This window comes from Sarcophilus harrisii, chromosome 6, assembly GCF_902635505.1.
Source record: "Sarcophilus harrisii chromosome 6, mSarHar1.11, whole genome shotgun sequence".
Taxonomy (NCBI): Eukaryota; Metazoa; Chordata; class Mammalia; order Dasyuromorphia; family Dasyuridae; genus Sarcophilus; species Sarcophilus harrisii.
The window spans coordinates 128031014-128046597 of NC_045431.1; the positions used below are offsets into that span (position 1 = coordinate 128031014).

General features: G+C 35.4%; 1 protein-coding gene across 1 annotated transcript in view; it reads right to left on the reverse strand.

Moving 5' to 3' along the window:
- Nucleotides 1–13521, reverse strand: part of ENPEP (glutamyl aminopeptidase) — a 104253-nt gene extending 90732 nt beyond the window's left edge. The window contains exon 1 of the mRNA XM_031941818.1: nucleotides 12543–13521. Coding sequence (XP_031797678.1) covers nucleotides 12543–13171 — 629 coding nt within the window. The 5' untranslated portion in view covers nucleotides 13172–13521. The remainder of the gene's footprint in view (nucleotides 1–12542) is intronic.
- Nucleotides 13522–15584: the final 2063 nt, after the last annotated feature.

The following is a 15584-nucleotide window of genomic DNA, read 5'->3' on the forward strand; positions in this document are numbered from 1 at the left end:
GCAGTGTTCTGGATGACAGAATTTTTAGAACAGACTCGGTTGACTACCACTCAGGTTGCTCCAAAATATTTTGAGCAACTTAGTGGCATTGAGGCCCCAAAACCAACCTGGGGAATGACAGCTCAAGTAGGGACAGATATAAATCAGAAATGGAGGAACAGGTATGCAAGGGACAATCACAGTAATAAAACTCAGGAGCAATGATTATTACTGCCTACCCTCTCATGCATTTGTGAAGTGCCCATTCAAACAGTATCAAAGAGGTTTTCAATTAAACATCCTTGTTATAATCTACTGGTCATCCTGCCATTTAGGGGAGGGGGTGGGGGGGGTGGGGTAAGAGGTGAAAAATTGGAACAAGGAAAAAAAAAAAAAAAAAAAAAAAAAAAAAAAAAAAAAAAAAAAAAAAAAAAAAAAAAAAAAACAACAACACTGTTAGGGAAATGCTTTGCATGGCTATGGCACTGAATTGCCTGCTTGCTTCAGGGAGCTGGGATAGGGAGGGAGGAAGGGCAAGAATTTGGAACTCAAAGTTTTCAAAACACTTGTTAAAAACTGTTTTAAATGTAAGTGGGGGAAAATAAAATGGGAAATAAAAAGAAATTAGAAAAAAAAAAAGAAAAAAAAAAGAAAAAAAAGAAAAAAAAGAAAGAAAAAAAAAAAAAAAAAACATCCTTGTTATAAATCCTCCAATACCCCAGTATTCATTAGCTATCCCAGTCATACAAATATACAAGGAAGTGCCTGTGTCTGTAACTATGATTAACATTGACAATACTGAAACATATCTTAAAGGACAAAGAATAGTCATTCTATCTGAACTTACAATTAAAACAAAAGATAATAATTGTGAATTAGCCCCACAGATGGATCCAAATTCAGAGGCCATTGTACAAATATATTTTACAAAAGCTATCACACTCATTCAGCCAATACTAACCCTTACTTTGAATAATCAATAGTTTAAAGGATTAATAGACACCAAAGCTGACAAGACTATAGTGGCTGCTTCTCAATGGCCTACTTGGCAGAGGTAGGAGGCAATAAGGAAGCTTTGATGTCTGCTGAACCGGTAAATTGGTAAAAAGATGGAAAGACAGGAACCATTTTTCCTTTAATAATAGATAGCTTATATATTAACTTATGTAGTAGGAATATATTACATTAATTTAGGGATGAAAATTACCACCGAATTTTAGGAGGGGTTTTTGCTGTTAAGGCTTCCACCGCACCAGGATGAGTGAAGCTATGGACTCTGCCCAAAGAGAAAACAGCCGTTCTACATCAATTAGTGCAAGAACAATTAGAATTAAGACATATTGAGGAAAAAAACAGTGCATGTAATTCTCCTGCATTTGTTATGAAGAAAAAATCTGGTAAATGGAGACTGTTAACAGATTTGAGACAAGTAAATTCCTTTGTGAAAGACATGGATTCTTTACAAGCAGATTTGCTATCCCCAAACATGATCCCCAGGGAATGGCCCTTATGGATAATAGATATTAAGGATTGCTTTTACTCTATCCCACTTCACCCTGAGGACAGGAATAAATTTGCTTTCTCAGTACCAACATATAATTCTGAAAGACCTGTAGGGCTGGGAATTAACTCCAGAGGTGACAGGCTAAATTATATATGACATATGGATGTTACACATATGGAAAAAACATGCATTCATGTTACAGTTGACATTTACTCAAGCTTTGTAATCTGCATAGTCTCAACCAGGGGAAACCATATCTATATCCACTGAGGCAGAGATCCCACTGCTAAAAATATATCCCAAATAATCTAAAGATTGAAAAAAAAAGGTACTACATATATATATGTCTATATAAGTAATTATAGATATATAAATATATACACACACCCAAAAAAAATGTTTAAAGCAGCATTTTTTGTAGTAGCAAATCATCTGATTCAAAGGGCATGTTCATTGATTGCAGAAATGTCTAAATAAATTGAGGTATATATAAAGGCAATGAGATATTAAATCTCTAAGTTATGTTCATTGTGAGGAATATAGATAAGCAAGAGAAAACTCATAGGAATTGAGTAAAGAAAGAGTTTAACTAGGAAAATAGTACATCCAAATACTCTTATAATACTTCCACTTATATAAAAATATAAGTGGAAAAAAACAAAATTCATAATGTTGTGTAATTATTATAACCTAAATTGACCCTGAAGAAAACATCTTAAGAAAAAAAAAAAAAGGCACCTATCTCCTATAAATGCAGTCAAGGGATTATAAATATAGAACCATGTATAAACAATATTAGATTTTTTTTTAATGTATTTGTTAGTTTGGATGAAATTGTTAAAAACAATTCTTTTATAAGAGATGACTCTGGGAAAGGAAAAGGAGGGATAAATTTGGAAATGAAGGTGATATAAACACAGAAGATAAGGATAAATCAAAAACTAATTGGGGATATTAATTGGGTTAGAGGAAGTTTAGGGATTCCTAATGAAATAATGGCACCATTGTATCAAATTTTAGAGAGCTATTTCAGATTAAATTCATCTAGGATATTAACAAAAGAAGCAGAAGAGGCTAATAAGATAATAGAAAAGACTATTGCAGAAAGATGCACTAACAGAATAAAAGAAAAAGGATTGCAGCTTAGAATTCTGACCTAGAGATACATACCTACAGGCATAATCATACAAGGTGAGAAAATCATAGAATGGGGATATCTACATAATCAGCCATCCACTTCTTTAAAAACATATCCAGTTACAGTAGCAAAATTAAGTGGCAACAAACCTGAGGTGATATATATCCCTTATAATGGGAATCAGATACAACAATTAATACCAAAAAAAATCCTGAATGGCAGATTATAATTGAGATCTATGCTGTGCCAATTAAATATGAAAATCCAAAAGGGAATTTTAAATTCTCATCAGAAAATGAATTTATATTTCAGAAAGTTATATCAGAACAGCTAATTCAGGGCAGTATATTTACTGAAGCTACAAATTCTTATCTTGCCTCTATATATACCCTGAGGATGGGCTACTTAAGAAAATCAAAATACCCTTTCTATTCACTTAGAAAAATGAGTTGGTAGCTATTATAAATGCCTTGGTTATATTTCTAGAGCCTATTAATATTATATCAGATTCTAAGTTTGCAGTTGGAATATTATCTAGAATAGAAAGAGCCAATATTAAAAGAAGTAATAATAAGATATTTTGTATGTTTCAAGATCTTCAAGACATAGTTAGGGTTCATCATAATCCTGTATATATTTTACATATTCCTTCCCACACTAACATTGGAGAACCTATATAGGTTCTGTATAGCAAACCCTTTAGAGATGTTCAGAGTAAGTTCATGCAAATAATTAGCTTGAACCCCTTGATTTTGAACAGTGGTTACAGACAGAGCAATTGAGGCTTTGGAAGCTAAAATAGAAATTAATGCAATTATGCCAAAAACAACACATGAAATACATCTTTTCTTTCTATTTTTGCTGAGTAAATTTATTTCCCCATTAATCAAGTGGGAGAAGACATTATTTCCAAAAGGAAAAAAAAATATGAAAAAGATAAAGAAAGTGAAAATAGTATTCTTTGATCTGCATTCATACTCCATCAATTCTTTCTCTGAATATGTAGTCTTTTCCATTATATGTCTTTTGCAGTTCAGCATAGACATTTTTCAATCACCTTAAAAATCATTTTTTCTTAAATCTATTGTTTTGACCAAATTTCTTTACCCATGCAGCTCACAAACTGACAAAATACATTCCACTCCAAATTGTTACTTAAACAATACCAACCAAAAATAACATGATTACAACTGACAGTAAACTTCACATTCTATTTTTTTTAACTTCTGTATTTGTTCATAAAAAGGAAGACTGTACTAGTGTGGGATCAACTCTAGCCACTATATTTGGCCTGAATTTTGCTAACAAAGCAGTCCTAGGGACTGCACCTGTGATTTTACTACTTTGGGATAAGGAAAACTTCCTCTAGTTGACATCTTTCTATAACATCATATGAGAGTTGCCTGGGGGATTGAGAAATTAAGTGACATTTTTAGAGTTTCATAATCAAAATGTATCAAAGGTGGAAACACGGCTTCCTGGCTCCAAGGCCTTCTCTCTATTCATTTCACCAGACTGTCTCTTTTTGTGTACAATTGTTTCTTAAAATCAAATTTAATTAATTAAAGCTTTCTCCCTGCTCCCCTTTAGCTAGCTCCTTCTGGTATCTTACTTATATCTAATATGACATTCTGCTAGATCTAAAACCTCAAAGTCAGCTCTCTTTGTCCCCATATCCAATTAGACTTCAGTTCCGGTCATTTTTTTGTTTTTGAAATCCATCCCTTTCTCCCAATTCTCATTGCCATCTCTCTTACACAGACCCTTATTATCTCAAAATTGTCCTATTGCAAATGCTTTCTGATTTGCCTTATTTCCAATTTTCACCCAATGTCAAATCATTTTATATAATGCTTCCAGATCAATCTTCCTAAAACACTTTTATCATGATATATACTTAATTAAAAATCTTCAATGGCTCCCCATAGACTGTGTTCAAAGTCCTTCAGTGTCCTCTCATCTTTTTTTTCCAGCCCAATAGTCTCAGTCTTCCTTTGTGCAAACCCTCTTCAAAGTGATCTACCATACCTCAAACAAATGTACTTTTCTTCAATCTCTCAGTTTTTGTTCATAACTTTCTCATAACAAAGTCTTTCTATCTTTCTCCACTATCAAAATCCTACTCATGGAATCCCACTTGTTCCCAGATCATGGAAGATCAAAATGAAATCCTAGAGTGTTGTTATTATTGAGTCCTTTCCTTTCAATCCCATTCAACTTTTCATAGCCATATTCACAGTTTTCTTGGCAAAGATACTGGAGTGATTTGCCATTTCCTTCTCCAGTTCATTTACAGATGAGGAGATAGAGGCAAAACAGAGTTAACTGACTTACCCTAGGTCCCATAGACAGGAAGTGTCTGAAGTCAGACTTGAACTTACAATTTAACTGTTTACCTCAGTGGAAGGAAGGAAGGAAGGAAGGAAGGAAGGAAGGAAGGAAGGAAGGAAGGAAGGAAGGAAAGAAGGAAGAAAGGAAGGAAGGAAGGAAGGAAGGAAGGAAGGAAGGAAGGAAGGAAGGAAGGAAGGAAGGAAGGAAGGAAGGAAAAGAAGGAAGGAAGAGGAGGAAAGAAGGAAGGAAGGAAGGAGAAATGAGCTGGAGAAGGAAATGGCAAACCACACCAGTATTTTTTCTAAGGAAACCCAAATAGTATCATGAAGAGTCAGACCCAAGTGAAAACAAATGAACAATAGAATTTTACAGAGCTTCCTGGAAGAGATTTGTAATCACTCAGAAGGATTTGACCTGATCAGCAAAGACTAGGTGGATAAAGAATGTCTGTTACCCAGATTGAGACATTCATTTGAATGGATAACCTTAACCATCAATATGTAGACCTGTGACAAACAGTGAAGACAGACAGCAAATTGGACAAATGGAAGAGAGCAGACTGGATTCCTTTTGGGAAATTGCAAAGTTCCTTTAATGACCTGATTTCTCATGGAAATAATCTTTTTTTAATGCCAATATTTTAGCAGTGCTACTATAAAACATTGAGGAATGGACTACAATTGTCTCTGAGGAATTAAAAATGAAAACTATAGAGAACACTAAAGATTAGGACTTGCATTACATGGCAGAAGGCTGCAACATATCAATAGTAAAGAAGAAAAACAAAAATAAAAGATGTCATTGGGGAAATGAAGGATCAGAACAAAATCTTTGTTGGTTACATGACAAGGAGTAGGAATGATTTGTCAGGACAAATTGTTACGGGAGCAACCTGCTAGTGGCTGCTAGGGATCTGGCCAGCAGAATAGATTCCTTTATGTGAAAGGATGAGAATGATACAAGGACAATGAGAGGCAGTTGCATTCTCTGACTTCTCTCCTATTCCCTCTCCTCCATTTATTTCATTCCCAATCCATAAGCAACATTTTCATAATAAAGGCTGATTTGCAATTCCTTGAAGTGTGTTATGATTCACAGCAGTGGGGGTTTTCCAGAAAACTGACCCATCCCTTCACACTCAGGCATAATAATCCTTAACAACAAATGAAGGAAGGGCTTTAGTGTGTTTGTTGTTGGGGAAATTGAGGAAGGTCTTTAGCATGTTTTATGCATCTCTGTGACAAATTTGTAAGAAGACTTAGACAAGAGGTCACACAGGGCAGGCAGATGTGAATTGGTTGCAGGATGAATCCCTGAAGACTCAAAGATATGAGAGCACAGATCCATGAATTCTAATAGTGTATCTGTTTCCAGAGCTGGCAGTAACATCTATGAAATGTATACCAGTTTCTAGAAGTTAAGAACTTCAGAGATCTTCTAGTCCAACCCTCCAAATTATATATGAGAAATGTGGGATTCCAAGAAGTTAAACAATTTACCCATAGCGCCCCAGTGAATAAGAGACAGAATTGGGATTTGAACTAAAACTCTAAATTCAACATCCATTACTCTAAATACAACATCCATTACACTAGGCTTCCTCTAAGTTTGTATAGGGCAAATGCTATACCTTTTATATACTGGTTGGGGATAGTAACAAAATTATTGAACAATAAAGTGTCATACTTCAGTAATTACATTTTGAGCAACAGTTTAAAAGGTATAGAGCTCCAAAAAGAATGGAGGGAGATTCTGAATCAAAATTGAGAAGGAAGAATTTAAAACTCAAGAAGAGTTTTCAATCCTAAGGAAAGAGGGAGGCAGAATTATGAGGAAAAAGGAGAGAAAAGTGAGAATGTCAGCTGGCTAAATAGATCTAATATCAACAGGTTGATGACCCTAATAGCAAAGTCCAATGTTACTATCCTAATCTGTTGATTTATTCATCCTAAAGGGATTACTCTGAGTTCATATTAATTTCTACTCTATTTTAAAATTGCATCATAAAGATGAACATTTGAAGATACAAGATCTTTAACTTTTAAATGAATGTCATAAATTATGAAACCTGCTGTTATATGGCATAATTATACTGCTTTAATTGCAGTCATTCACGTATTACTTCCTTATGGGCAACCCACACACTTTGTCCCCTTTCTTGTCCCTGCAATCCAATCTCTAGATGGAAAGTACTGAAGCTTATAAATCAATCCACATTGTTTCTCAGGGCTTGTAATCCACAACATAAATAATACTGGTCAGTCCAAGTCAGATTTTACAAATTGCTCCAGATTTTCAAAACTACATGTCCAGGGAAGCACTGAGACTGTACTGTGTAACATGAGAACACTTGCCTGATAACTAATTAAACCCGTGGTAAACTTTGGAATCTGTCAGTCTTAAAATGGAACCTAACAGCTTAGGTCATCTTCTTTACTTTTCTTGCACTCTTCTGCATCATCTCACTCTTAACAAGCACAGCAAAAGGAATCAAAATAACTATAATTAATGATATAGGTCTTAGTCTATTTCCGATCAACAACTGATACAGACTTTGTTCCATTTTTGACTCCCCTTCCTGAAGTACACTCTTTCTGTAATGAGCCATAAAGATTGCATCACAATAAAATATTTATTGGGTTCACACCCTGAAAAGACATGTAAAAATGATTGGAAAATTTTAAAAAGATTATCAAAAAAATTTGCTCCAAATCTATACATTGTTTCCTCTAATTCTTCAAAATGTATTATTTTGTTGTTAATTGTTCTTAAGTGTTCTCTTTCCTTGTGCTATGGAATTGATGTCAGGGTCTCAAAATCTATGTCAATGAAGTACAAGATCTGAAAGATATCATCAAGCTGGAATGGCTTTGAACATGAACTTGACATAATTGGTTATCTATGTCATAGAAAGTCCAGTCTAGAAAAAATCCTCTCTTCCCCTCCCACCCCCGCCCCGTGTCTCTGAAATGATTTGATTTAGCCATCACAACTTAAAAAGGCCATCTCTCAAGGGATAATAGGATTTGTCATGTATGTTCAAGGGAGTACTTCATTGATGAAAACACAGATACTTTAGTATGGAAGTATTTTGATAACAACGATGATGATGATGATGATGATGATGATGATGATATTTGGATAGAACTTCATGATTCATTGGATGTTTTACATAAATTATTTCATTTGATCCTTATAAATAGCTCTGAGATGATCAGAGTGAATATTATTATCCTCATTTTTCAGATTAAGAAACTGAGTCTCAGACAGGAAAATGATTAGATTAATGCTAGTGAAGGCAGGGGTAGTTAGGTAGTATTAAGGATATAGCACCAGCCTTGGAATCAGTGGAACCCCAGTTTAAATTTGGTCTCAGACACTTATTAGCTGTGTGACTTCAGGCAAGTCACTAATTTTGCTTGCCTCAATGTTCTCCTCTGTAAAATGATCTGGAGGAAATGGCAAACTACTCCAGTATTTTTGCCAAAAAAGTCCCAAATAGAGTCACTGAAAATGACTATTTCATGACTAAAACTGAAACCACTCAATTAGTGAGTTACAGAACTGGGATTTGAATCAGATCTTCACCTCTAAATGTAATATTAAGATAGAGTTTCCATATAATGGACACACAGAAATTATGATATTAAGATGAAGATCTAAGTGATACACAAAGAAAAAAAATTGTTTCTTCAGATTATTACTTCCCTTCAATCAAAAATGCCATGCCCATGGCAAGACTTCAATGAACTGATGGTAAGTGAATTAAAAAGAACTGGGAGATCATTGTGCACAGTAACATCAATGTTGGAATGAACTGTGAAAGATCAGGCTTTACAACCTGATCAATACAAGACAATTCTAAAAGAATCATGAAGAAAAACTGCTATCCACCTCCAGAGAACAAAATGATGAACTCTGAGTATAAATTGAAGTATAATTTTCTTTCTTTTCCAATTAAAAATAATTTTTAGCAGATGTAAAAAATATTTAATTATTTCACAAGTATAATTAATATATTTCTTGCCTCAGTAGGTGGGAAAAGGTTGGGAGGGAAGAAGAATTTGGGACTCAAAATTTAAAAAGAATAATATTTAAAATAAATAATAAATTAAAGGAAAAAATAAATAAATAAAGCCCAGTCCAATGCAATATGGTGACTATTTACTTACTCTTCTGTAGCAGTTCTCAAATTGTGATCAGTAGACCCTGCAGAGTCCCCAAGCCCCTCTTTTTTTTGTGGGGGGGGGGTAAGGTAAAAATTATTTTCATAATAATACTAAGATATTATTTGATCATTAAAATTCTGTTCCCTTTTCCAACTACATCTGTGTGAGACTAAATTTTTTTTCTTTTCTTTAAATCAAATCAATATATCATAATATTTTGACTACAGAGATATGAGAATTCAGCTGTCTTCTGTTAAGCTAGACATTAAAGAGAATTAGGGCAACTGGGTAGCACAGTGCACAGAGTGTCCCACATGGAGTCAGGAAGGCTTCATTTCTAGGCTTCAAATCTGGCTTCAGATACTCACTTGCTGTGTGATCCTAGAAAAGTCACTTAACCTTATTAGCCTTGATTTAATCATCAGTAAAATGAGCTGGAAAAGGAAATGGCTAAACACTCCAGTATTTCTGTCAAGAAAACCTCAGATGGGGTCATAAAGAGTTAGATACAACTGAAAAATGACTAAATAGAACAAAGAGATTCACAAAAATGTATAAACAACACTCCTCTTCACTTTATTATTATTATTATTATGGAAAATGACTATCATTTTAAATTAGTAAATATTTAAGTTTTTATCACTTTCAGTTTCTCATATGCTAAAATAAATAGATATTCATCATATGAGAAACACACATAAGTATTCTTTGGAGCCCTTAAGAAATTTTAAAGAATATGAAGGAGTCCCAAGACCAAAAGGTTTTGAGGATCCCTGCTGTTAAGCTGTTATTGATACATTTGCCAAAGAATGTGGAAACTTTTTACAGAAGCACTAATTGTCACAAAAGTAATCTTAAGAAAGACTAGGATAGGAATGGCCTCCATCTTTCATTTATCATTTTCCACTCTACAACTCTGATCTTTTACAGCTGACATTCCTCCAGAGCCATGGTAACCAGATCACGAAGCAATGAAGAAGCCTGTACCAAACATTTCCCCTTCTTCACTTTCTGGTTTCTTCTACAAAGCCTTTCATTTGAGGGTTTCTCGTTCCCAGCTTTACTACAGTTTTTTAAAAATAGCCTACTCAAATTGGCTAACAATAGGTCCCAGGCTAAATTGCTTCTTTACCACAAATGTTTGGCAGCTCTTGTTATAGTAGCTAAGAACTAGCTACTAAGGTACTGCTTACCTATTCAGGGACAAATGATAAATTAACATAATAGGATAACACTGAACAATGGTTTCAGTGAAGTCTCAGAAGACATTTCAATTGATGCAGTAAAAATAAACAGAAACAGAACAATTTATACTATAACAACAATAGCCTAAAAACAATTTTAAATGTTCTAATGAGATTGAAGTGAGCAATTTGCACCAAATGATGAGACTGATATAGGCACCAAATGTTGGGGTTCTGTCTTGTGACGAATTCACAATGGCTTTTCTCCTTTGGCAAAAAGTAAATTTACTTACAAGAAGGTTATAAACAAAATGAAGAGGTAAAATAGGCACCAATAGTGGTAAATTTGAAATAGATTTGGGAATGCATATATTTGGCAAGGAAAGTAGTTTTAACAATTAACAATGGAAAAGACAAGTTCTCAGGTAGAACTCTCAGTTAACCAGAAAAAAGGAAATACAGACTAAATTCTAAAAGGGATTTAGCAGTTAAATTAGCTATGAGGCTTGGAGGAGCAAGAGGAAAGACATCTTGAGGCAGAACACTATCATAGCTATCATAGCAAATCAAGCCAAAAAGGATTTAGCAAAAATAATTCTAGATCTTGGGCAAATTAACAACAGAAACTTAACCTGGGGAAAGGAGGGATTCTGATTAGAATAGGTTTATCCAAGACCTCCACTGGGGATAGGATTTAAGGGTAAACTGATCCATCTCAATGCCCTTACCTGCTGGCCTCAATATTATCAGTATTTTGGGCTTTCTTGGCCAACTGCGCCTAGTGACCCAGGACCTTATCAGTTAAGAATTCTTAACTCTGTTCCAGCACAATAACCAACTACTCTTCCAGAGCAGGGCTTCTTAAACTTTTGTCACTTGTGATCCCTTTTTGTCTGAGAAATTTTTACATGACCCTAGTTATATAGGTATAAAAAATAAGAATACAAATTAAACATTTACTGATAATAAATCGATTTCATGACCCCCACATTGTTATGAGACCCTACATGGGATCACAAACCATAATTTAAAAAGCAGGGTTCTAAAGGACAAGGAAAGTATATATGAATATTAGGTGATGCTAAATGAGACTTTTTTAGACAAGGGTGATGTAGGATCTGTTTTACTTGACTGCATAGTTTTTAAAAAGGTTTGGCTTTACCTTTTTTTTTTTTCATTGATGGGGAGAGAATGTGAGAGGAAGAAAAATAAATTTCTCTTTATTGGGAGAAAAAAAGTTAAGCTTAATTCTAAAGAAGAATTAATAATCTGTTTGGAAAGCGACTATAGAACTCCATAAGAAACAGAACAGTGGAGACACATGATTGTGGTACTAAGGAATTCCAAACCCTGCTTTGCTTTTAAAATATTGGTGAGGAGAATTGGAGAAGGGATGGGAAAGGTTGAACCAAGAGTTTCCAATGCAGCAAAAAACAACAACCACAAAAAATAACACCCTGACTCTATTTCTTCTCCCAAGCCTATAATCTGGTTCTGCCCTCTAAGAAAGGAGGTGGGGTATTTTTTTTGGACTTCATTATAATGAAAAATAGAAAGAAAAAATAGAAAGAAAAGTGGGACAGGCTTCAGAGCCCTGGGCTTAATTAACATCGCCACCCAAAAAACATCTTTTCAGCAATTTATGACTCGGGCACTCATGTTACACTGATAGTGACAATAAGTCTTCCTAGATATTAGTTAACTTCTCTACATCTGTTTCTCCACACTTTTCAAAGTATTGTCAAATTTAGCAAGACCCTATTTAAAAAAGAAAAAAAAAAAAAACTTGGAAATTTATCTAAGTCATTCTTATCCATCCCAGAAGGCATCATTATTACTATGTTAGGAAATTATGTAGAATTGCCAAGCCCAAGAGAGTTTGAAATAACAGTGAAGACAAGATATTGTCTGTTATGTTTTCCCTAAATACAATAAAAGGCTCTCACTCATTTCCCCCTTCTTGCAGTGCTCCCAGTACTCTAAAATGTTTTTGTTAGTACTGACAGTGTGAAAGCTCTTGTATTCCATATGATTGGGCAAAATTAAAACCAATTGTCAAAAATCAGCAACAGCAAACAGAGCAGAAAACAGAGAGACAGAGAAAGAGAGACAGACAGACAGAGAGAACAGAGAGAGAGAGAGAGAGAGAGAGAGAGAGAGAGAGAGAGAAAGGGGGGAAAGGGAAAGTAGAAGTAAATTGGAGTGGATTAGAAGAGTTAATTAAAATGAATGTTTACTTGGTTATTCCATTCTCTGTGTAGGTGGTCCGATAGAACCCAACAAGGGAGCCATTCAGCCAGCCTTTGAAGTTCATGGTCAGGAGATAGGTGCTTCCTCCAACGTTTCGAGGCAGTTCTTCCTCAGCCTCAATCACCACATATTCTTGCTTCTTGTACTCAAAGCACCGCTTCACTGGGACCTGCTCACCTGAAGATTTCTTTAGCACTGGAGAGGGGTTGGTGATCCATGTCTCCCGGATATGCAGCCAAAGATGTTTGGTGGGTTCTGTCACATTGATATGGATGGTGACTGTGCCTGTGTAAGTATCCTCTTCCATCACAGGTTTCATCTCCAGGTCGTAGTGCACAGGTTTGATGTATTCGGGCAGTCGGAAATTTGTCCACTGACCACTTTCATCAGCATTGGCAGGGCAAGGAATGGCCTCATGTGGAGGGAGAGTTGAAGGTCCAGGAGTTGAAGAGCCCGGGACGGTGGGAGTTTGTCCAGAATCCTCAGATGTCTTGCAAGATAGTCCCACGGAAAGTCCTACTATTAATCCCACAACAACCACCACAGCACAAATAATGACCACATGCTTTGTTCTTATACAGTACCTCTTAGAAGCCTCATGTTCCAAAGGACTCATTTTTGGTTTCCAAGTTTTAACAATGAACCATGAAAAAAGATAGCAGTCTTCCCGACTTTCCTTTCCCACACTTCGCTTTTCTCCCCCTCAATTTTGGAAACCAACTCTAGGCTGACGGTCTCCGTTTTCTATTCCCCCACCTCCTTTTTGGCCCGCCCATTTTCCTCTCCCCTCACATTCCTATCGGCCACTCAGTTAATGAATATTCGCATTAAAGCAAACACACCCATCTAGAAAGACATATTTGAAAAACAGAGGGAGAAAGTGATAGAAAAATCTTCCACTCAGCTGGTGGAGGAAATAATCAAAGTCTGAGAACGAAAACTATTGTTAAAAACAACTCATAAACAGTAAATCTGGATGCCTGCCACTGCTAGTCCTGCTGGAGTGAGTTGAAGTTAAAGCCGTGCTGGACTTATCAGCAACTGAGGGATAGCTGCATGCCAAGAGACTGTCAGCAGCTGGTTCAGGAATGGGAGGAGAGAGAAAAGAAGCAGACTGAGAGAAGAGACGGAGACTGAGAAAAACAGAGGAGAATAAAAGAGAGATTTAAAAGAGGCAAAAAGAGAAAGAGAAGGGAGAGAGAGAGAGAAGGAGAAGGGAAAGAGAAAAAGGTAGGGAGGGGGGAGAGGTGAGGAGTGACGGAAGAAAGAAGGGAGAGAGAGAAATAAAGTATTTCTGTTAAAAAAAAAAAGTCTTAGAAAAACTCAATTTCTGCCTCCAAGAGCATTCTATTATTTCCCATTTTACTTTTTACTGAGTAAAATTCTCTTGAATGTGCATTTCAAAAAGTAGAACAAATACTATTTTTTTCAAAACTTTGAAAGCAAAACAATATTTTTTTTCATGTCATGGAATCACTGATACTCTGCTGACAGTAATAATTTGGGGAAAAAATATTAACTCATTCAACGCCTGATACTTGTGTAACCTTGGAAAATCACTTAATTTCCTTGAGTCTCCATTTCTTTATCTGTTAAATGTGGGGTTGGACTAGGTGATCTCCGAGTTCAAAAATCTTCAGTAGTTCCTGGTTGCCTGACTAATAAGGTTCAAATTCCTTTACCTGACATTCAAGACTCTCAATAATCCAATTATTTTATTAATCTGTATCTCTGACTTTGAACTGGATTATTATCTTTCCCTGCCACACACCTTAAGTTTCCCCATCCCAGTGCCCTGCACTCACATTCTTTCCTATCCTGGAATGTTCTCTCTCTCTCTCCCCACCCATTGAGTTCTTACCATCCTTTAAAGTCCAACTCAAATGTCACCTCTTTCTAAAAATCTTCCTTAATCTCCCTTGTTAATAATAAGGTATATATCTTTGGAAGTAGCCCAAAGCTTGGTTTTGTATCTTGTTTACATTACTCTTATCATGTACTACCACCTTTTACAATTATCCCTTTATTATTAGATTATAAACTCCATAAAGACAGTGACTATGGCTCATCTAAATTCCACATCTTCCTTTTATACCTAGCACAGTAACTAATGCATGTTTGGTAAAATGAGTTCAACTGAAATTGAGTTCAATCCTTTTACTTTAGTGAGAAAGAAAATGAGAGAAGCAAAGGGATATGCCCAAAGCCCAAAGCCAATACAGCTAGATGTGATAGAAACGGAATGAGAAATTAAATCTCCCAGTCCCAGGGTCAGGTAGGTAGTGCAGTAAGGAATGATCAACACTGAAGAGAAAAAACAAAACAAAATAACATAATAAGGAAGGGTACACTGCTTGCCATCTGGTGGAGGGGGTGGAGGGAGGGAGGGGAAAAATCGGAACAGAAGTGAGTGCAAGGGATAATGTTGTAAAAAATTATCCTGGCATGGGTTCTGTCAATAAAAAGTTATTTTTAAAAAATGCTTATACAACCAAAGACCTGGGATGTATAAATATGAAAATTTAAATTGTAAATAATAATAATAAAATAAGGAAGGGTACAAAATAACACCCTTCCTTCACCCCCTATCCTCCAAAACAAGGTAAAAGAAATGACTCTTTCAATCACCCAAGCATGGTTCAGTGAGCAATGAAAATTAATGAAGCCAAAATGAAAACCGGTGATGTTATCAACTTTTTATTCTTCTTCTGGATAATCTGATAATACTTAGAGGACATAGAGGAACACTATAAGTTAGCTTATGGCTGCTAAACATGACTCACTTCCTTTTCCATAGCTGTCCTGATACCATTGATGGAAGTCACTTGAGTTGATTGTAGAGCAATTGGAGCTACCTATGCAGGGCCACCTGCATAATTAAATTAATTAAAATGAAATGATACCATTCAAGAATATGAATGCAAATTCATTCTTGGGATCTTAGGATATAGGAAAAAGTAGAAAAAAATCAGCAAAGGATTAATTTTCCTTTTTTTTTTTCCCCCTAGTTATTTTTCCCCTGCCTCTAT